This window comes from Brachyhypopomus gauderio, chromosome 17, assembly GCF_052324685.1.
Source record: "Brachyhypopomus gauderio isolate BG-103 chromosome 17, BGAUD_0.2, whole genome shotgun sequence".
NCBI classification, from domain to species: Eukaryota; Metazoa; Chordata; class Actinopteri; order Gymnotiformes; family Hypopomidae; genus Brachyhypopomus; species Brachyhypopomus gauderio.
The window spans coordinates 15501172-15522568 of NC_135227.1; the positions used below are offsets into that span (position 1 = coordinate 15501172).

Genomic DNA, 21397 nt, shown 5'->3' on the forward strand with positions numbered 1-21397 from the left:
CCAAATGGGCTTTCCCATTTTGGTGGCCAAATGAAGCCAGCAGGGAGTCGGAGTGGTGTGGTTCAAGAGCGGGGAAACCGAGCCTCCTGCTGGGCTGATGGATCTAAGTGATCACGCGCGGGCTGCAGGGATTTGTTGATGAGCCGGTGCACTTGATGTGATCATGGTTTTTCATCGATTCTGCATGATGGACACTCCACAAGTGCTCCTCCCTCCGGGCCTCTCCAAAGCCGTTAACTCCAGCTATGAATGTTGCCTAACGAGCACCGGGGACCTGAGCAACACCATTATGCTCCTAATGGCTGACCCTCATTTGCTGTGTGAAACCACAAAGCAGGCCGGCATAAAAGGTCTGATCGGCTGCTCATAACAAACAAGAATGAGTTAGATTCAGAACAATTATGGAGCTGCCACAAATACTTAGACTCAAGGGCTTATCAGAAATTAGCTCCCAAACTTTTCCTTACGTATTCACTTATAAATGAGACCAAAATGAATGCCACAGATAGTGATTGCATAGAATATTGATTTCCTTGTACAGTTATGAATCAGTGTAAAAACAATCACTCAAAATATAAAAAATATTGACACAGTTATCTTGGTAGTAAAAAGCTCATTGTGTAATATATAGTTCAGGGAAGTGTTCAGATGGACTTGAGCAACAAAGGGTTATCACAGGGGCCAAAGGGGCCCTTCGGGATCAATAAAGTATATTCAGTTCAATTCAATTCAATTCAAATGGTAGTCAATGCAATAGAATCCTCCATACAGCTGCAGCAAGCCACCACACACCACAGGAGGACAACTGCACTCACCCATTCCCACAGTGTCCAGCGCCGACCTCTTGGAGCATGAAGAAATGCCCACTGTCCCTGGTATGGTGCGCAGATCTCACCAACACTCCTGTTGGCAACAAGAAAGGGACCGTTCTCAAACGGCCCCAGTCTGGAACGGGCCGCTCCGAATGCGGGAGACAAGAAGGCGGGGCAGAAAGAGGGAGTCAACAGCCCACACTGTTTGTGAGGCTTGGGACAGGAAAGAACCTAGTCGACAGATGTTGATCCAGAAGGTAGCAAACAGGATGAAGACCAGAGAGATTAACGTGGTAAACAGCTTATCTTTAAGCAAGAACCTGCGTGTTTAACCTTCTTACTCCCCGTAGTCCCCGTGGGCACTTTTGAGTGCCCATTTTCATGCACAGCCTCTCGTTCGTGGTTCTCAGCCTGGGCTGGGCCTCACCGTGGCCGCTCTCTGGGATCTGAGCCTCACCCACGAATCTGCAGCATCTTTCAGCTCTCATCGACTCCCTGGCGATCCACTCAACCCCTCCCAGGAAACCTGAGCACTGAATTCTTGCCGGTATAATGACGCCACTCAGGGGACTCCAGACAAGCCACTGAGGACTGTTTTACAACCAGCTTTGGATCCAAGAGGAAATAAAGCATCATGGCAGTGAAAACAGGACTATTCCTCAGTCTGTTCTTTTTCCCCCTCCGAACCGCCCAGATCAAAGTTAAGCACTTAGGAGTGATGAACATCGCTGTTTGCTTGAGTGCTTCATTTGCACCCTGTCATGACATTTAACTGAAGCTCAGCAACTCTGGTCTTCATCCAAATATTATGGTTTTTGAAGCCTTTCCCTACATGTAACAATTCCCTACAAGTGCAAAGACGTTTTAAAACAAATACTGGCAAGATAAATTCAGTTATTTTACACTTTCTTATTGTACACAAGCTCCCATCTGAAAGCAAGCACAAAGAAAATGAGTGAACCATTAATGATTTAAATTGCTTGGTTATATATGCAAGGCGTAGAGGAAGGCATTCTTAGTGCAAACAACCAGAACATGGTCATTTTCTGTTGTAGCCTGCATTATTTCAAAAATCTCTCCAAATAAGCATGTGCACGCAATAAGCATTGGCATGCATCTAAATCCTGTCATTTGCACTCCAGAACAAGGGTACACAATGGCACAATATGCTCAGAAGCTTTTGTTATACACTTCAAGCTGCTTCCTTCTGCCCGTACGGTCCGACCGCTATGCTCGCGCTCTCTTTTCATTAGCGGCACGAACAAAAAGCCGCGGTGTTTGCGGCCGTGCGGGCGCGCTAATCTGTTCTGGCTCGTCGCTGTGCCGCTGGGTCCAGGCGGCGCGCCACATGAGCTGAGCCCATTCACCATCAGCTCTCCTCATCTACACCCCAACATCGCACACGCAGTCTGAGACCAAAGGCATGGTCGCCTCTGCTTGCAAATGAGTGCTCGCCGACACCATGCCACGATTTTCATGGTCCATGAACAGCAACAATTACCGTGCAGACCTGATACCTTTGCAGACTGTCCGTCACATGCTTTTGAAACGGCCCTTGGTGAAGGCACGCCGGATCATACACCAGCCGTCTCCTCCCCCTCGGTGTGTCTCTGCTTTTACTCGATATGCAAGATACTGTATAGGCTAAGGTTTTTTTGAATGCTCAGTCTCCTCGGGTGTCATGCTTATTAACATATTTTGATTAAAATCAATTGTGCATGTAATAGTTGATTATTGACAATCACCACTGACATTTCGTTGTTTTTCTTAAATATTGAAACGACTTTAATTTTCAAACATTCAATTCAGTTCAGTTTGATTCAACTTGCTGTCATTAATTCATGTAAAATTGTATAGTATTACAATATAAGTTCTGGGTATCGTACAAATACAAGCAAACACACCAATGAGCTGCAGTGGTGTCTGTGTTGTTTTACACATAAGCCATGTTGAACCAGACCTAAATACAAAATGCACTGTTACATTATGTATTAAGCATGTATGGATGATATAATACAAGAAAATACAAACAAAAGTTTCTGAAAAATACAGTTTGGGTGACATCTTTTAAATAATAGATTACTGTGCCTGTCAGGTTCAAGACTGGAGTAAAAACAATGTCAAACCTGCTCGGCCCAATTACAGTGAATAGATGATGTCGCCTACAATAACAAGTAGCAATAGCTCGAATTATTCAGAAACAATAATGTTGTTAAAAAGTGAAAAACTCGTTCCCAGCCACTAGAAAGTAGGCCGAGCTTTCGTTAATCACGTTAGTGGTGGGTCTTGCGGGAGAAGGAGAGCAACGGCATTGTTCTGATCCATCCACCTTCACCACTGTTGACAGACAGTGCAGGTGTAAGTGGTGTGACTGCCTGTGTTATGCTGAAATCTGTGCCCACCCAATTCTGTGACTGTAAAGCCAGCAGCACAAAGGTCACCATTTCTGACAGCCGTCGTCAGAATAGGTGACCCCCATATACCGTTAATAAAATTAAACAGCAATCCAAATGTGTTTAGCTATTGTGGTTTCTGATGTGTGTGTGCTGCTGACTCTGCTGATGCCAGACATACAGTACATACCATTGTGCAAAGTAATGTAGAGAAACAAGACTCCTGAAAACCATTTTGAATGGCAGTTTAATTTAATCACAAAGATACAGTGGGGTCTCGTATTCCAATGATTGCACATGGGAACATTGGTTATGTATTACTTACAGTAAAATGTGTAAAACTGTTAATTAATATGTTAATGATGTATGGTATAGTGTAAGTAAACACTTTAAGAGCAAGTAAATGTACAATCTACAATCACAAAATCCAGTGGTCACAGATTTAGGTGCAACACCAGAAATCACATGGAGCTGAATTTACCCACAATTCTGTTCACACTGCCACATGGCTGAAGAAATGCAGCATGGCTACGTTTATCTTGGAAGTACCTTTGAAAAAAACATGTGTTTCATTGTTGGCTTAGTAGTGACTATGATTTGCACACTACAACAACAGAGCAATCCATTTCTCATGATTAACTGATCCAGTACTATGGGGAACTGATGTGAGTGAGATTCCAGTTAAGTGCAGCGTAATGTGATAAGCTATCTGCAGTTTGCTGTCTGGTCATACAAAGGAGGACTTTAAAAACAGGTCTGCTGATGGAAATTACTGTAATATCTAGCCTTCTAAACATCATGGCAACACTTGGTGTCACATGACCCAGAGAGATTAAAGAGACCAAAAATGGATTTTAGTATAGTTTTATTCCTCAAAAGATAGATTCAAAAGGAAGCTTTAGACTAATTCAAAGATGAAATTCTACAATAAATCAACCAGTAAATGAAACAGTAACTAGGGAAATTAATCAGAAAAGGCCAAAGAGGTCAATCAGTGGTAACCACTGAACAATCACACTGACTAACCATACAGTCCTCATTAAAAGCCAGTGAAAATGCTGATAATAAATGTATTATTGTGGCATTCTGCCACATAACTCCAATAGTCTTTATGATAGTCCAAATGCTTTCAAACATATACTATCAGTATAGTATTGTATAAAAAGTGCATTAACATTATCTGAAACTGATAGCACACATTATCTAAACTAAGTAATGTCAGTTAAGAAACAGATAGAGTTTGTCTTCAAGTTTCAATGCAACTTGATCTTGGGTAAAGTTTTCATGTGCGTTACCCTCTGCAATTTCAAGGCTCAGTCTCTCCTCTCACACTCACTGCTTCCATTAAACTTCGCACAGAGTCTCTTCAAATATGACCCTCCTAGTGAATACAAGCCATCATATCAAAAATGCTTCTGAAAATCCACATATGTCCATCATTGTGTACTTATGCTTGCATGGCGTATTATTATAATCTGAGAGGAATATCACTGCCTCATTTTGCGAAAGGAATAAACGCATGTAAGAATATATGTATGGAAATAGTTTAAGTGACATGTTAAGTGATTGTTAACCTCACCCACAATGGGCAGGAACACAATATTTGAAACATCAGGAGTTCGTCTCCTGAATGGTTTCAGCATTGGGCATCTCCCCATTGTTCTTGTAGAAATCCTGCTTACATCAATTAGGTCATTTATTGCCTCATTACTTACAGTTTGAAAATGTATTCAATATGCTTTAATATTAGAAAGGAGTACCAGTTTAAGGATGATCTACCGTAACATATGCCTGTATCTGACACTATCTGACATTATAGCATAATCAAGTAAACAATATCAAATAGTATAGTTACATGTGGAGCTATTGTGAATAAATAGTTTAACCTGCTGTCCAGCAGGCATTTATAATGCAAGACCCATTCCTCTGGACAGCACACTCCTCCCAACCAGTTAGCTACGAGAGGTTATGGCGAGCCCAAGAGCCTATTTTAGGAGTTACTTCTGTTTTCTAGTGCAGGTTAGATATGGGTCAATCATGCATAGCTTGCGGCTAACTTCTAGAAATAAACAAGCCCTAAAATGAGTGAACCAGGAATGAACCCTCTACATTCTCAGACAGCCATCAGGCATTTTAGTCAAATTTGTAAGGTGTTAAAAACACTCAGGTCTGTTAGCATAGTGTAGAGCAATCTGTGGTTGGGGCTGACTGATGCTGGAAGCAGATGCAAGAACACAAGTGCTTTCATTTAATTAAATATATAATCACATATGTGTTGCTTTTCAGCTGATTGGTAGACTGAAGTAACGCAAGACAGAAAATTCCAAATTTAATGCTTAATCTTGCAGACTATCCCATTACACCTGGCACAGTAGCCAAAAACCTAGGCATCATACTCGACTCTGACCTATCATTTGATAAATATATAGATAATACTACTAGGATAGCTTTTCTACATCTCCGCAACATTGCCAAATTAAGAAATGCATTATCACAGGATGATGCAGAAAAATTGGTGCACGCATTTGTTAGCTCTAGACTAGACTACTGCAATTCACTACTGTCAGGATGTTCAAATAGGAATCTAAATAAACTTCAAGTAGTTCAAAATGCCGCAGCTAGAGTTCTGACCAGAACTAGAAAATTTCAGCATATTAGACCAGTCTTATCAGCCCTGCATTGGCTCCCAGTTAAATTTCGTATTGATTTTAAAATTCTATTATTAGCATATAAAGCACTACACGGGCTTGCTCCTGAATACCTCCAGGAACTTATTTCCTACTATGAACCCCCACGTCAACTAAGATCACAGGGTGCTGGTCTGTTATTAGTTCCACAAATTAACAAGGTAACAGCAGGGGGAAGAGCCTTTTCTTATAAGGCCCCCCAGCTTTGGAATAATCTTCCTAAATGTGTCCGGGACTCTGACACAGTCACAATCTTTAAATCTAGGTTGAAAACCCACTTATTTAGTCTAGCGTTTGATAATTAATATCCCCCTTAGATAAAGGTACAGATCCAGGGGTTCATAGACGAAGGGTTTTATGGTAGACTGGGGTACTGGTGCTGTCATCCTGTCACTGCTCGTGGTCACTCAAGTTTGTTGACAGTGCAGTGGACGGATGCCATTGTCTCAGAATGCCCCCAAGCCTATGTTACCTTCTGGTTCTGCCTTTTTTTAGCTAGGCTGTAATAATTTAACTTAGTGCCGGAGTTGCTGCCACACTCCAGAAATGTTTATAATTTTACCTGTCCTGTATATGTCCTCATACAGAGCTAATTTTCCCTGTTTCATTTCTCCACATGGCTGCCCGCCTGCTTGAGGAATAATGAGATGAGGAGAGACAAGCGATCCATCCTGGCCGGCCACCTCCTGCCTAACCGGATGCCTACACCATGATGGACATTATTACATATTTTTCGGTCTAAATTGACATTATTGCATCTTTTACATTCTGTCTACATTCTGTCTATATTGTTGTTGTTGTCATGGTGACCGGTGTCGGCCAGAGGAGGATGGGTTCCCCCCCTGAGTCTTGGTTCCTCTCAAGGTTTCTTCCTCATGCAAAAAACTAGGGAGTTTTTCCTTGCCACTGTCGCCTTTGGCTTGCTCACTGGGGGCTAGGACTCGGCACTTGTAAAGCTGCTTTGTGACAACAACTGTTGTAAAAAGCGCTATATAAATAAAATTTGATTGATTGATTGATTGATTGAAGTAAACTAACTGAAGAACACTCTCAGGATGAGGTTTTTAGCTAGCTTTCATTCTTAGTCAGAACTCAATCTAACTTGTCATAAATTGGCTCTCTCAGGATCTGACATCAGGATCCCCCCTCCAAAAAAAAAACCCCAACCATATAAGTAGGTTGCTGTAAACCATTCACAGGTGCAGACATTTTAATTTACTATCATTTCACCACTTCTCTGTCCTTCAGACCTTGGTCAACAGACTCTTATTGCCACACATGGAAAAACTTAATATTTTATATTGTGTTCCCTGGGCCTTTAAAATCTAGCTGAAAGGCCTCAGTAGGGATGAATATGACCCTATTAACTAGACAAGTAAACATATCGGACCTTACAGGTCTCCAGTGATTTTTGGCAGAATGTGATTCCATTTTATGTAATTACACTGACCCTGGGTACTCTTCATTCAATGAAACCTTTATTACGGAGAGAAACAATTAACACTGTTAAACACGGTTTCATATTGCTTCCAGACCTCAGTAGTGAGCTTTTGTCAGGGATGAAAGACGTCAAATACAGGCGCTTTTTCCAGTCGCCGTGGCCAGCTGTCAGCTGCCCAAGTCTCTCTTGATTGGCGCCAGCATCGGGTGAGAAGATCTGCGCTGCTGAACACCGGGGTCAAAGTGTGTCCTCGAGAGAGCATGACAGAGGCCAGGAACGGCCATAAAGCCTACTACAAACTGAGAGGTAGGACACGCTACATCACACTGCGCCAGGGACTGGGAGCTGAATGTTATGGCCAAACCTGACTGCAATGGCCCATTCGATCGTAAATCATAATTAACTTTCCAGTCAGTGGAAGCCTTGTGGGAGGAGAGGCAGTGGCCACGAACCAAGAGACAGAAGAGTAGATAATCAATATGACAATCTGGGTCGCTTTGTTTGCCTTTCAGATTCCTTCGGTCACCAATATTTCTTTAGACCTTAGATCCTTAGAAAAACAAGAAGTTCATGGTTATGATTGGGTTAATATATGAATGTGTATTACATTAGGATTTCTGTATACTTTTAAATGTTGATTATACTGCATACAATATATATAAAAACTACTGTATATAAAATTTACACTAGGCATCAAAATTAAAACGTTATCTGACAAACTAAAATATGAGAACCAAATAATATTTATGCTGCCTTTAGAATTTTGCACGTTTTTTTTCTTTTTTACTGATAGAACAATAACGTTTTACAAAATGTATGTATGACCTAGTCATAAATAAAGCATTTAAATATATATAATTATTAAAATATGTCCAGACCTGTGTAAAATGTTCATGTATATTGTTTTTCCTACATTTGCCTCAGGAATCCCTCTCGGTGCACATCTACACAAATGAAAAATAACACTGTAGTGTAACAGGCTTAGCTGAGACAAAATAACACACCAAAACCAAGAATTTTTGTGTGCTTCAGATTTGCTCCAGAACTTTCCTCTACTACACTAACATGTAAATGGTGTTATTTCTATGACACAAAAGCATCTGCCAGGAAGCTGTATGGGAGGCCTTCCAGATTTTTCTGGACAGAGTACCTGACAGTGCGGAGTACCACCAGTGGATGTTTGCCTGCCAGAGAGACTCACTGTGTGTGCATGACCTGGCCCAAAACTTTAGCCACACCCACAAACACCTTGACATGGTGGCTAGGGTGAGGATATTTTAGAATGATTTTTCCACCTTGATTAAACGTTTCTGATGTTATGAAACAAATATATTCTTCTTTCTGTGACAGGTCTTAATGTCACCCACAGAACATGGCTGCTCAAGGTAAACCTAAGAGGTAGGAACCTGTGCAGTGATTCAAAATGCACGACGTCCAGTCAGCTGATGACGCGATGACGTGACCACCAGAGGTGTTGTACTTTTGCCATGGAATCAGAGGAGGTAAGACTGCAGCTTTTTGTTTCAGGAGCATATGCACTTGACAGAGAAGAAGAATTGAATCAGGCTGTTGCCTGCAGTCTAGGGTCCCAGCCGTTGCCCCTGAGAAGTCGGTAGAGCATGTAATGGAGATCCACGTGAGTGTGGAGGACCCAGGCTACGGCAACCCACAGCGTGATGCTGACACGTTATAGCGTCACGATGTCATCCACAGTTCTGGTGAGCAGGTAGGGGGTAATTCATCAGTCTACAGTCATGGATGTGGAATATAAGCAGGATCGCTTTTTTTCTTGTGTTTCTACAGGTTACTCAGTGGAGGTTGTGGGTAAGGTGCCCAGCAGTCAGGTTGTGTCATTCACCTAAAGAGTTTTCTGAGACTGCCACACAATTTTGCAATGTTCCACATTTGTGACATTCACTGCACAGTCTACACTGGGCTGATCATCAATAATCACCGGTGGTGATTTATTCTGACTGCAAGGGCATGACACTGCTAAATCAAAGATGAACTCCAATAAATCAGGAAAAAAGCCAGTTGACACTTGCAACTTCAGAAGCTTGCATGTGATTTCTAGACATAAGGCTGTAGGATTCTTAACTGGTCAGCCCATCGACTGGGACAAAAGGTCAAAGAGTCCAAAATTCCCCATTTCTGTGTTTATACCGACAGGGATGCAGTGGCATTTTTGTCATTATTATTTTGTTATGCCCTGGGCAGGTTGCTACATGTCTGAATAGGACTGGGGTGGTGCTGAGGCGTGTGCATTTATGCCTCTGCAGATGCTGCAGATTTTCAGCAAACTCCCTGGGTTTAAGGAGATCCGACTGCTTGAAAATCAGTGAGTTGGAACTGTACTGTAGGATTCATCTAGATATTACCCTCCACTGGACTTGAAAATTGCCTTTTTTTGGAGGTGTAGGTCTCCTTCACGGGCCCGGACTGGGGAATATGTCATTAAAGAAATACACAGTAAAGTGTTCAGAGGCAATGTGCTTCAATTAGGCTCTGAAAAGAGAACAATTTCAGTGTTTTCTACTAAACCGATAACATGCATACTCAAACTGCAGTGATGCAGAAGTAATATATATATATATATTATATTGATAATCATTCCTTATTACAAAACCTTTTACTTTACATCATAAACAGAACAAGGGATATTCTTCTGGATTTCTCATACAAGAATGTAGGTTTCCACAGTGACATTAATATCACTGATCTAAAGTCGGGCCAGTTAAGGTGTTAAATTATCTGATACAGTCTCTTTTTACTTCTTTTTATCTAGTCTTTACAAACATGACTGAGAGTAGATGTGGATGTTGTGATCTGCAGTATGTGCAGTATGCTGTGGTGTTGGAGACAGAGGGCAGTTCTTCAGGAAGAAAGTCTGGTCACTCTGCCGCAGAAGCAGCCCTGAAGACCCTGAGTGAGGACCCTTAACTACCTTTGGACATCCATTCCCACAGCTTTGAGCCAGGTGTATAAAGCCTTCCTGTTATATACAGGATCCAAACCATGCCATATGAAATATCCTTTCAGACCTGCTAAAATACAGCAGAAGACATCTACCTGGGGACGTTAGTACAGAAAATACAGGGGTCATTTCTGAGGGGAGGACTGAGAATACCAGCATTTCTGAAAGAGATGCATCTCCTAATGGAACACATGAAAGGAAGGATGAGGAGACAATGAGACAGAGAGACAATAAGAAAGACAATGAGACCTCTAGAAGCTCTAGAAGATCCAAACACTGGGTCTCCACTTGAACCAAATGGAGGCCTCAAGGTAGAGGAACTCAGAGAAGAACATCTGATCACTAAGGTGACTCAAACACCTGAAGGTAATGTCCTGTTTATGTTTAGTACAATATGGCATGAGAATTCTCTCCAGGTCCTACAGCATTCAAATAGAAAATGAAACATTTTCACTGCCATGTCATTTTGATACTTTTTTTGAAGGATCTAAAAGGAGTTGCACTTTGGATTACTCATCAAAGGTGTCTGAAGGGTCAGCTGGGTCACAGAACTTCAGAGCAGACAGTGTGTCTGTTTCAGTTCAGCCCTCAGGGGGATTTGTTGCGGTATAAGAAGATCCTCATAAAGAGAGATCATCATTGATTCTGCCATCTTTTACCCCCAGTAAAATACCTAAGGACGGCATGGTTGCTGTCACTGTTGCATTCATGATTAACCTTTCAGAAGGTCCAACCTCAGAGCATCTTGAACCCAACAGTCCTACAGACAGCCCTGGGATCTACACCGAGCCAGTAGACTTCCACACAGCATACCTCACTGTAGACACCATCCAGCTCAGAGAGCCTCCCCCAACCAAAGCCGAACCACTTCCTCCCACACCCTCAGACTCACCAGTGACCCCAGAAAACCGTCTAGCTGAGGGGGGGACTGCCTCTCCAAACCTATCCTCTCCATCCTCTAGAGAATGTTTCGGACAGCAACATTGACAAAGAACAGGGGACAGAAGCTATTAAGAATCTGGACTACAGCAGTGATGTCTCATACGAGACAGACAAGCATCTACAGTCCTCTGCACTGCCCCTGAACACCACCACGCCCTCAGTGATGGCAAGCAGCCGGGCCAAGGAGCTAGTGGTGCTCTTTAGTTTGTGGGTGACCAGCACAAACATTTCAGAAGATCCTTTGAACAAGAGCTCCCTGGAATACAAATCCCTAGAGAGCATTTTCCTTGAACTGGTGGGTAAATGCTCTAGAGTTTTGCTCAGTGCCTTTATGCCTCTTCTTTACTTACAAGATGTAGAGTTTTGTCAGAAGACATTCATAATTAATAGCAAAAAATGGCATGAAAATATCACAATTTACTTAATTTACTTAAAGTTATTTTTGTTGCTGTTAGTTTTTTTCTGAAGTTGTCCTGTTCAACTCAGAAAGGCAAAGTAGGGTGCTTAATCATGATAATGAGTGTTGTAAAGAGTCCCGTGTCAGCCCAGTACTCAAAGACCTTCTGGCAGTCTACATTTTTTATGTCTTATCGCATCTCCCATCACACCCAAGCTAGAAATCAAACGTTGACTGCTTGGCTCAGCTTCGGCAAGTGCTCAACCAGAACGAACATTTGGACTGGATAAGTGTTCTTCAAGATTGGGTTCAGAAGTACTGAATGCAAAAATTAAATTCATGATGTGTTCCATCAATCCACTAGTTATATTTTATTTCATGCAGAAATTCTCACAATGACTTACCAAATGTGGAGGCTTTCAGTAAAGGAAGTGAAGAACTGCAGTGATTAGTCTCAGACATGCTCTGTCGCTAGCACAACTAAGAAACATTACCCTGACCAAAGATTGATCTCCATAGCAAACACCAGCATTTAAATCTTAGAGCATTTAAGTCCAGTTAGACAGAAATTAATAGTTCATTTTACAATGTTAATTATTTAATCATTAGCTGATTAGCTGTATTTCCATTCTTAACACAAATTAGTCAAGGGGAAATATGAGAATTTGAAAGATGTAGGAAAAACAGACCTAACAGTAAAAGATTGTGATATCATAAAAGATATCTTAAATGGTACTGCATATAGGTGATTGTTAATGTTTAATGATTGTGGCTGCCTGATCTGCAAAACTGCTCGATTTGCATATGCACACTAGATTACTTTTTGACTATGTTGCCCATTTTGTATTGTGCATAATGAACTATTTGTGGCACTGAACATCAGAAATATTATTGCAAGATTTAGCCTATAGGCATAGATGCATACAGCACAACAGGCTACTCAATTTAAGCTGCGGTTAAGATCTGTATAATTTATGAGATGCGGGAACTTTAACAGGTCATCTTGACCATGTCTACATGTCTAAATGCACTGAGTTGTTGCCATGTTATTGGCTGATTAGATATTTCTGTTAATGAGCTTGTGCTCTGAAATGTTTAGTACTTATGAAAACTCTCACAGTTTATGCGAGATGATATTGCATTTTTGCAGGTTTGCAGGACGTGGCTGGTCAGTGGGCCTTGCTTGTTTAAGCTTGGCTGAATGGAAAAACTGCAAAACGGTAATTAGATGGCTCATGCTCTGCTTAGACAGCAAAGTCAGTCTTTTGTGGGCTCTCTCCTGATGTGCATGTGCTAGTGCCATGGTCTGTATGCACCAGAGGTGGGACCAAGTCAGTGTTTTGCAAGTCTCAAGTAAGTCCAAGTCTTTATACCTCAAGTACCGAGTCAAGTCTCAAGCAAAGACACTCAAGTCAAGTCAAGTCTCGAGTCAAGACAGGCAATAATCAAGTCAAGTCCCAAGTCTGAAACTTGGAATTTCAAGTCCTTTCGAGTCTTTTTTTTTTTTTTTACCAATGTTGCAGGTATATTTTAAATGTAAATAATAGACATGCGTTCTTTTTTAAATCTGTATTCTCCTCAAATCTTGATAAAACATGTGCAACTGAAAACACGAAGTATAAAAAAAATTAAAATTACACCTCTTTATTGCACAGTTCAATTTGTTAAACTTAGCTGCAAAAATATTCATACTTTAAACTACAATTTTCCAGAAATAAATATTCTGTGAAAAAGTCATAAGTAGAACTCCATGTTCAAATAAAAAGTGCTGATATTTTCACAGTACAATACAAAGAACCATAACAGCATTTTCCCTCTCTTCTCTTATCTGGTTTCTTGGAGAACATGTGTGAGTGACACAAGACAAACAAATATAAGAACTGAACAATTAACAGGAATCTGCAACTTTAGACATTTCAGTAAACTATTCTGCATTGCATTTGCTGGCCAAAAGTCTGTATGTCATTTGTGCACGATGAATGATGTCCCCATAGCTGAAAACTCGCTCCACTTTTGTCATTATATTTTTTTCTCGACGTAGATGTCTTCAAATACACAATCCATGCTGAGATAGAACTGGATATTATGATGGTGACAGAGAGAGGCTCTCTTCCCCGAGTTCAGATACAGAACCCAGGGTTGCCAACTCTCACGCATTGAGCGTGAGACACACGCATTTGACCGTCTTCACACGCTCTCACGCCACACATCCGAATATCTCACGCCGGAAAAAAATCTAGTTTATTTACCTCTGATCCACATCTATGATTCAATGAGTTACTAGTTCGCTCTGGCACCAACCACTGGCGATCGATCGATCGCGATATAATACTTAATTTGTGTCCATTTTACACCCCGCCCGGTAAAAATTTACGTTCGCCAACCCCCCATTTGATTGGTTGTGCTGCAGCCCATGCACACACACACACGTACAGAGTGTGGAAAAGCAGAGGACTGGTCTGCGTCAGAAGGACGGAAATGAAATTAATGGGGCGCACTTTATAAATATTAATATGCGTTTTAAAATTTAGATTTGGGGTAAAAAAAATCAAGTCTTTGCAAGTAAACAGGTTCAAGTCCAATTCAAGTCCCAAGTTATTGGTGTAAAAGTCCAAGTCAAGTCTAAGTCTCTGAATATTTTTTCAAGTCAAGTCAAAAGTCTTAATATTAATGACTCGAGTCTGACTCGAGTCCAAGTCATGTGACTCGAGTCCCCACCTCTGGCACCACTGACAAATGCCTTGGGTTAGGAATGGTTTCCAGTGAAAGGAGGCTACACAAACTGGTGGCACAAACTGTTTTCGATGGAGATGTGTGGAGGTTATGGATTATTTATACTGCATGCAAAACTTAAAAGTGCTAAATAAATGTGAAGAAATAAATCTTCACTGGTCATCGGTCAAGCTGAATGTCCATTAAGTTCACTTTTGGTTCATAAATAGGATTATTTTAACTTTCTTGCAGAAGACTTTTCCATTTTTCTTTCCTGAAAACTGAATTCAACTTGAAAAGTTTTCAGAGCGCCACAGGCAAACGAATAAAGATTTTCCCATAGAGACACCTGCATAGCCCATTTATAATTCATCACCATAATAGTCTGCATTGGGGCATCAGACATCTAATATATAAACATCAGTATAGCCCTAGATTTTAGTTATTCAGGGCTGTAGGCCCCTTCTTTACTCCTGCCCTTGCTGGTTTGAGGCAAAACTGACTGCACATAAGTACTTTCATACTTCTAAAAGTCTAGGAAGAAAGATAAATCTTTCAGCAGTACACTCACATAATATAACAACACTGGCATTCCAAAATGAAACACTACATACAGTTGTAAAGTAAAGAACAGCACATTTATGATGGACAGCATGTTACTACTTGGATCAGGACATAAACTAAACTGAGTCTTTGAGTCAGTCAGACCATTAGGATATACTAAGTATGCTGCTGTTGAAGCATCTGAGTCACTTGTATATCTGTTTTCTATACAACTTCCTGTCCTGAGCATCCAGTGTTGCATTTTAGTTGGCACATCCTCAGAGGTTTGGAGGTGCACAGCCCAAACAATGTATTTGTGTGGGTTTGACCTTGTTCTGTGTCTATCCTTTCACAATGTGATTTACTAGGTCAAGAACTAAATAACCAAGGTACCTAGAGAGAAAGTAAACCTTATATTTGTGCCTTTTGAACCTGATCAGACAAACATTTATTTTATACTAAAAGATGCAATAGCTGGTATTTGACTTCTAAAGTCTTTGGACAGCACTGGTGACTTAACTTGTCTGTATTCTCCTCAAACTGCCCCTCTCTCCAACAACTCTAACACAGGCCAGTTCAGTTCAAATGCAAAACACCTGCTAAAATTGTTTAGATTTAGGCACCAACTGGCAAAACTACACTTTGTCCCCAAGCATGAAATTAGTAATCAGCCCTAGGCCAATTACCTCAGTGTACCTCATGTTTAAAAATGAAAGGATTCTGATTGAGACATCAAGAAGTTACATGTTGCAATTGTGTTGAGAATGACAAGGATGGCCGAATGTTCTAGCACGTCAATAAAACTTAATCAGGTCTATAGATATTTGATCAGAGATACAAAAAAAATCACACTGATATTTCTTTCTCTTCACTGGTTCAAGCGTTTGGCATATCTGCGACCTAATTTGACTGGCTTCAAAGAACTCAAGATCCTCATCTTCAGATATGATGTAAGGAATGCTACCTGATCTGTCCCTACCAGCCCCACCTGCCACTAATCACCACGCCCCTTTTTAGTCATACTTATACACCTTCCCACCACTTACTAGTTGCGAAGTATTGCCGTTCCCATGCAGCATACTGAGCGTTTCTATTGCCTGTTCGACCTCTTGTGCTCTGACCCTTGCTTTTACTCCCCAGACCTCGTCTCCTGCCCAGCCCTTCTGTACCTCCTGGATTCTGCTCTCCCGTTATGACCCTGGACCGTCCCGACCACCCCAAGAAAACACTATCGCTACTAATCTTAGCGCTAGTGATTCATGTGCCGTTTCCCGTACACGTGATTCCTTTAAATAAAAGCGGTAAACTTCCGCAGTTGTAAATGTGCCATATTTTTGTCAATTGTGATTTTTCACCACAATCGAAATTTGCCCAGCACCCGGGGAGCAGTTGGGGTTAGGTGCCTTGCTCAAGGGCACCTCAGTCATGGCCTCAGTTCTGGGAATCGAACCCACGACCCTCCGGTCACAAGACCAGTTCCCTACCACCAGGCCATGACTGCTGTTGGATCCCTCTCTGTCTGGTCAATACGTTACATATGACAGTTTGTTGGCGAATGGCAAATTAAAGTTAGCTAACTCTGTGCGCTATAACGCCACCAAGGCCACGCCCTGTGTGCTAAAAGCCTTTAGCAATGCCACATCCAAGACAGAATCATCTTCTTCATCCTCTCCAGATCCTGGCAATCCATGTAAGTTCATGGACTGTAGCAAGTTCTCCCGCTGTACAGTTACACACAGCACAGAGGCGGAGTGTACGTGTGATCCTGGCTACAGCAAAGTTGATGACCTGTCCTGCCACAGCGTCTGTAAGCTCGAGCCCAACTACAGCCTCAACGGGGGACAATGTCAGATCATAGCAGGTCATGGATCAACCTGCAGGTACCTCTAAACCACAGACCAATCAGTTTCTCTTTGTCTAACATGTGGCAAAAAACATTTTTGGGCCAATATATTGTTTTATCCTCATTAAGTGATCACTGTGCTGTGTACAATCTCAACGTTTTACGTTCAGTTGTAAACGTGTCCCCTCTTCACTGGGGACACTTCGACAACACCTTGGTGTGTGAAGGCAAGGCACCCCTGCCTGAGTCCACTAACATTTCTCTTTAACCGTTTTTAGATGCCCTGTAGGTAAATTCTGGCACTATTGTGGAGAACACTGTAGTGAACTGGTGTTTCTGCCAGTTGACCCAGACCTTGTCACTGCCTGTCTGGTGGGGTGTGTCACTGGGGTATGTGCTTTGATGGGCGTCATCGTTTTCAGTAACAATAAATGGATGCGGAGCAGAGAGACAGTGACACAGTGACAGTGACACAGTGACACTAGTGTAAGCTGTGCCTTTACGTTTCCACCTATTTTGTTTTGTTTTGGGAGTTTCCATCTTTTCACAAACAGAAATGTCACACACTAGAGTGAGCTGCTTCATTTAGCATGTTTTGTTGTAAAAATGTCATCTACATTATAGACATTTACGCATGTCCCTCCCCCATGAAGGCAGCATGAGAGTGAATCCAGTTTTTGAGAACTATGAGGATATCCTGATTCATGTGTCAAGCACCAGCGACCCAAAAGGCTCTGATTCTTGGTCATCTCAACTTCTCTGACCAACTTCAGTCAGTTGAAAATGAACATCTTAGCATCTAGGTAAACAGTACAACTCAACAAGTATCTGTTGGCTTTGGTGATTATATGTAACACCATGCAACATCACTATGCCATGTAATGCACTATGATCTGCATGCTAGAATATAGCTGCCTGGTAATTGTTCGGTTGAGCCTAATTACAGAAGCAATAAGCACAACATACATTCACCAGAATGTAAAATTCTCTCTCACGAGAGCTTTTTCTAGTGTACAAAAATGCTTAAAATCCAGTTTATGTCAATCTGCAGTTTTGGTCTGGCAGCACCACAGTAATGGGTGATCTGCTTCAGGCACTTGTTATAGCCTGACCTATCAGAGTGTCATTTTAAACGAGATTACAAACTGTCAGAATGGTTGTGATAGTGACTACAAGCAGAGGAAAGAGGAAACAGACAAAAAAAAACAGCTCTCAACTGACCACAGTAAATTGAAGAGACATATTCTGTCAAATTGCTAAAGAAAATGTGAGAAAATCAATGCATTACCTTCCTATTAAAAATATCCTTACCCTTACTGTTCCTTGTGAGACACAGAATTTGTATTAGATGTGTAAGAAAGTATTATTCTATCACAAGTAATACATTTTTCAGCATACATTATGTCCCACAGGTGTCATTTTGTCATCTGAACTGCTGTAAACTATGAATGAATGCACACATTGAACTCCACCCTTGGAAAGGGAGTCAGAGGTCCTGACAGGTCTTTTATTCATATATATGCCTTTCTACTTCCTGTCGCTGCACTATCATAGATTATCAGCATTTCCTTTGCAATGTCATACCCAATAATTGCAAAAAAATGCTTTCTTATCCTTTAGCTTACCCATGTGAGCGATTTAGAGCTAATCAATACAGGAATTTGCATTAAATTCGTAACATCTAATAATTCTATCTACAGATCCCCAGACAACTCTACACAAGGTCAGAAATGGTAGGCCTACAGCATTGCATACCACATTACGAGGTAAGCCCACTCCTTTCTTAAACATATAGACTTCTAGCAAAATCTAAACTTGTCCAGTTTCTGGAAAAAACACGGGTTGCCAGGCTTGGTCCTGAGAACCCTCCACAACACACTTTGGTGCTTTTCCTAGTCCCAACACATTTAACTCACCAGCTAACTAACTAAGCCCTTCATTAATTTGAATAGCTTTCAAACCTTAAACACTGTCCTTTGTTTCTGTCCAACGGTATATAGACAAATGCTGATGTGGTTTGCCTACTTTGTATTATCAGTATGACATTTTGTGTATTACAGGGAGGATAATAAATATTTATAAATAAATAAATGGCTAAAGTGAGAGCAACAAACTAGACCAGAAAAAAAAAGTGCCGTATTTGTCAATTGTGATTTTTACACCGCAATCAAAATTTGTCCTCCGCTTTTAACCCATCTGTGCAGTTAGAACACACACACACATTAATGATTACTAGGGGGCTGTGGATCACACGTGCCCAGAGCGGTGGGCAGCCCTATCCCGGCGGAGCAGTTGGGGTTAGGTGCCTTGCTCAAGGGCACCTCAGTGGGAATCGAACCCACGACCCTCCGGTCACAAGACCAGTTCTCTACCACCAGGCCCATGACTGCCCGAAGTTAATACACCTGGTGTACATATGGCCCCAGAACGTAAAATAGCAACTTTCCAGGATAAAAGTCAAACTAACAAATACTGAGTTACCCATAGAGTTGAAGCATCAGCAAAGAAAATGAATCTTGTTCCATGTCAGGGGCAGAGGTAAATGAAGCTTGTTCAGTGATGGGGGCAGAGTTAAATGAAGCTTGTTCAGTGACATGGGCAGAGTTAAATGAAGCTTGTTCAGTGACAGGGGCAGAGGTAAATGAAGATTGTTCAGTGATGTGGGCAGAGGTAAATGAAGCTTGTTCAGTGACAGGGGCAGAGGTAAATGAAGCTTGTTCAGTGACAGGGGCAGAGTTAAATGAAGCTTGTTCAGTGATGGGGGCAGAGTTAAATGAAGCTTGTTCAGTGATGGGGAGCAGAGTTAAATGAAGCTTGTTCAGTGATGGGGGCAGAGTTAAATGAAGCTTGTTCAGTGATGGGGAGCAGAGGTAAATGAAGCTTGTTCAGTGATGGGGGCAGAGGTAAATGAAGCTTGTTCAGTGATGGGGGCAGAGTTAAATGAAGCTTGTTCAGTGATGGGGAGCAGAGGTAAATGAAGCTTGTTCAGTGATGGGGAGCAGAGGTAAATGAAGCTTGTTCAGTGATGGGGGCAGAGGTAAATGAAGCTTGTTCAGTGATGGGGGCAGAGTTAAATGAAGCTTGTTCAGTGATGGGAGCAGAGGTAAATGAAGCTTGTTCAGTGACAGGGGCAGAGGTAAATGAAGCTTGTTCAGTGATGGGGCAGAGGTAAATGAAGCTTGTTCAGTGATGGGGGCAGAGGTAAATGAAGCTTGTTCAGTGATGGGGAGCAGAGTTAAATGAAGCTGGGCGGGGGGATGAGGGAAGATGTAAATGTGTATGCATGTCTTCAAAGATCTATTTTCATATGAAAATATACAGACAAGTGAAAGCAGTTTTTTCCTGCTTAATCACTCTCAATGGCCTGCTGTTAGTCCTGATAACCTTAGCTAAAGATATTTCCATCAGCAAAGCAATCCAGGTTCCGTCATCAAAAGGACACAATCAAAGAAAAAAAGAAAACTAGCTCTCAGATTTTCAACGTGTTCTCCTATGTCAGAGTATTTTCACAAAGCAATTTCACTGATCACGGGATGTCTGCTTTGAAACGCATCAGTAATGTGGAAGATCAGCATAATGGCATGATTCAGAAATCCACTGTTTAGCAACCGTTCTCCCTCTCTAGGCTCTGTATCTAATGTCCCTCATAGTTCAATTAAAATGCACAGTTTCAGATATTTATGTGAAAAAAAATCTTATATAGCTATTACGTAATGCTGTGTTATTGGTCTTGTTAGGGACTTGTTAGCTCTTGATGCTAAAGTGGTCTCTCTCCCTTTCATTGTTTCCAGACATGGCTGTTTAATGGACATAAGGCATCTCGCTGTCCTGGGGGGACCTGATAGGGTTGGAAGTGACTGTTTTATGATAATACAATGGGCATCCAAGATATCTACATGAACTTGTGTAGATATATGTAGAATACTGAACTTCTATTTTGAATTTGTACACTATATTGCCAATCCACACAGTTTATCCACACCAGACACTGCTATCCATGTCTTTATGGACGTTACTTTTTGCACTGGTGCACAGTCATGAAGAAGAAGGGCAGCTCTAAACTGTTCCCACAAAGTTGGTAGCATGGAATTGTTCAAAATGTCTTGGTAAGCTGAAGCATTCAGATTTCCTTTCACTGGAACTAAGGGGCCAAGCCCAGCTCCTGAAAAACAACCCCACACCATAATCCCCTCTCGACCAAAATTTACCCTTGGCATAATGCAGACAAGTACCGTGCTCCTGGGAACCACCAAACCCAGACTCGTCCATCAGATTGCCAGATGGAGAAGCATGATTCGTCACTCTAGTCTAGAGAACACGCCTCCACTGTTCTAGAGTACAGTGGCTGCGTGCTTTACACCACTGCATCCGACACTTTGCATTGCACTTGGTGATGTTTGGCTTGGATGCAGCTGCTCGACTATGAAAACCCATTCCATGAAGCTCTCTGTGCACTGTTCTTGATCTAATCTGAAAGCTACATGAAGTTTGGATGTCTGTAGTGATTGACTGCAGAAAGTTGGCGACCTCTTTGCACTATGCGTTTCAGCATCCGCTGACCCCGCTCCGTCAGTTTACGTGGCCTACTACTTCGTGGCTGAGTTGCTCTTGTTCCCAAAAACTTCAATTTTCTTATAAAGTTGACTGTGGAAT

General features: G+C 41.6%; 2 protein-coding genes across 3 annotated transcripts in view; one reads left to right on the top strand and one right to left on the bottom strand.

Moving 5' to 3' along the window:
• colec11 (collectin sub-family member 11) overlaps positions 1-1295 on the bottom strand; it is a 28185-nt gene extending 26890 nt beyond the window's left edge. The window contains exon 1 of one of the 2 annotated variants that reach the window (XM_076978338.1): positions 816-1295. The gene's annotated coding sequence lies outside the window, so the exon portion shown is untranslated. The remainder of the gene's footprint in view (positions 1-815) is intronic. The other variant, XM_076978341.1, reaches the window with a different exon arrangement.
• impg1b (interphotoreceptor matrix proteoglycan 1b) lies at positions 1002-20349 on the top strand. Its single transcript, XM_076977866.1, is given in 15 exon segments — positions 1002-1542; positions 7534-7639; positions 8433-8599; positions 8913-9059; positions 9613-9671; positions 10144-10308; positions 10350-10526; positions 10528-10673; positions 11270-11544; positions 16504-16781; positions 17023-17205; positions 17369-17501; positions 17503-17547; positions 18445-18467; positions 20244-20349. Coding segments are annotated over 15 exon segments (2106 nt in total). The 5' UTR covers positions 1002-1446.
• The last annotated feature ends 1048 nt before the right edge of the window (positions 20350-21397 follow it).